Below are 2,289 nucleotides of genomic sequence, written 5' to 3' on the forward strand. Positions count from 1 at the left end.
TATATATATATATATATATATATATATATATATATATATGAAATAAATTGTGTCACATGCTTAGATCAGTTGATCGAGCATCTGCTTGTTAGTTGTAAGTGTCCTCTGGTCTGGGTTGGATTCCCCCTGAATGTAGGGTACATTACTCGAATTTCTAAGCGCATGAGGAATGACTGAAACTCGTATAATAGCCTCCGACAATTCCTTTATATATATATATATATATATATATAAAAGTGCACAAACAATTTCTTGTGAATCATTTTTTTTTAAGTTTTAGTTTTCATACTGTATATAAGCGAAAGGCAAAATTTATCTTTACTATTAGCCAAACAAATTTAATTTGGTCGAAATACTTTTACAGCCCGATAGAGCCACCATCGTCTCCGACACCATTGACTACATCAAAGAACTACTAAGAACTGTAGATGAGCTTAAAGTACTTCTTGAGAGGAAACGAAGCAAGAATGCCAAAACCATTAAACTCGAAATAGAGAACGAGTTTCATGGCGACATGGAAAGCTCCTCTATGAAATCAATCATAGACGAAAGTGATCATGGTATAAATGGAAGCATGAGGAGCTCATGGATTCAAAGGAGATCAAAATCAACATTTATTGACGTCAGAATTATCGAAGATGAGGTCTATATCAAGCTTGAGCTGCGTAAGCGGGTTGACTGCTCTTTAATAGTGTCCCGGGTTCTAGATGAGTTACAACTTGAGCTGTTGCACTTGTCTTGTGGAAACATAGGAGATTGCCATATTTTCATGATCAGTGCTAAGGTGCAGAGCTGTTGCCATTCATTTATGTTTGATATTTTTTGTTAATTATGGGAATAATTCTGTGTTTTTGCTGCAGGCAAGTTATGATGGCTCTCCGGTGTATGCGAGTTCCGTGGCTAAGAGGTTTATTGAGGTTATGGGTGGTTAAATCAGTTATGTAACAATTATTTTAATTTGGATTTTTTTTTTTTTAGGTCATGGGATATGATTGCTATGCATTTATTGATTTACTTCAGGGGTTAGGTGAAGAATATTTTGCTTGCTGTCTGGGAACTTCGTTGTAGAAGTTTGGTAGAGTAGGTGAATCAGAAGGCCTTTCAAGTAGTCTTTCTGAAACTTGAAAACTGTAATTGCATGACTGCACTGAGACCTGCGCTAAGTCATTTGGTTATTGTTGTGTGCTGGAAAACTTTCAAGGGCGTGAAAATCTTGTTTCTTAGTTTAGTATAAATTTTCAATATGCACACGGATCATTTAGTTGTAAGAGGCAACCAGATTTTTTATATGAAAAAATTCTGAAAAAGGAATAAACTATGAGTTCTAGCAAAGTCAAAATGATATTCCACAAAAAAAAATTAGAAGTAATGAGGTCTACTCTTCTCTTGTAGTAAATAAGATGGAATTACAAGATAATGTTGGTCGGTATAACAGCAATAGTTGGCAAAATAAGTTTTCGTTGATTGTTACAATGCTCGTAGTTGGTCATAGCAAATTATTGGTGGTGGTCTATGGTGCCTTTGATGGCCGGCAATGAACTTTAGTAATCGATGACAAACTTCAATATTCTGTCGGGAAGTTTAGAGATCGACAACGAAAACTTCTGTGGTCGATGACAATCTCCAATGATCGGTTACAACTGTCGAGACTTCAAAGGTCAAGAAAAAATAGTCAACTTATTATCTTTTATCTACCTCCCCGCTTCAAGTGATGAATGTGAGTTCACCTATAATTATTTAGAGTGTTATTTTGAAAAGTTCTGTCAATCTCTAAAAATACTCAATGAGATGATCCACATTGATTTTCTTGACCACATTAATTTTTTAACATTTAAGTACGTTAAAGACTTCAAAATTGAACCATCTTAAGCTTGTTGGATTCCTCTCATTGAGACATATGATTTGACTAAAAGTGTGTCGTATTATTAAAATGTTAGGTGTTCCAATTAATTCATCAAAGTCTTTGACTATACTTTAAGTGCATTATTTATGCTGATTAAAACTTGAATTTGATCACTTTCACTATCATTAGGTTTGTCTTGTTAAAACACTTAATTTGATTATAAATTTGTTGAAATTTGGGCTCGTGTGATCTTGAATTTTAATTTAGAATACTTTCTGGTTAATATGCATCGAGATTCATGATTGATGACATTTTTTTTTATAATGTATCAGTGGATTGAAACATCTTAAACCAAATATCCGCAAAAGAATACCTACATAAGCTACCCGAACCAGAGAATCAAATGTGTTTTTTTTATGGGGTCAAGAGTACTCTCGAAGAGACAT

At 33.9% G+C, this 2,289-nt stretch overlaps 1 protein-coding gene across 1 annotated transcript in view; it reads left to right on the forward strand.

Annotated features, from left to right (window-relative positions):
* The window catches only part of LOC110036841 (transcription factor EAT1-like), a 2,651-nt gene extending 1,450 nt beyond the window's left edge, over positions 1-1,201 (forward strand). Inside the window, exons 2-3 of the mRNA XM_020741375.1 lie at positions 365-784; positions 861-1,201. Coding sequence (XP_020597034.1) covers positions 365-784; positions 861-932 — 492 coding nt within the window. The 3' untranslated portion in view covers positions 933-1,201. The remainder of the gene's footprint in view (positions 1-364; positions 785-860) is intronic.
* The last annotated feature ends 1,088 nt before the right edge of the window (positions 1,202-2,289 follow it).

The sequence above is a fragment of the Phalaenopsis equestris genome, unplaced genomic scaffold (genome assembly GCF_001263595.1).
Source record: "Phalaenopsis equestris unplaced genomic scaffold, ASM126359v1 Scaffold211642, whole genome shotgun sequence".
NCBI classification, from domain to species: domain Eukaryota; kingdom Viridiplantae; phylum Streptophyta; class Magnoliopsida; order Asparagales; family Orchidaceae; genus Phalaenopsis; species Phalaenopsis equestris.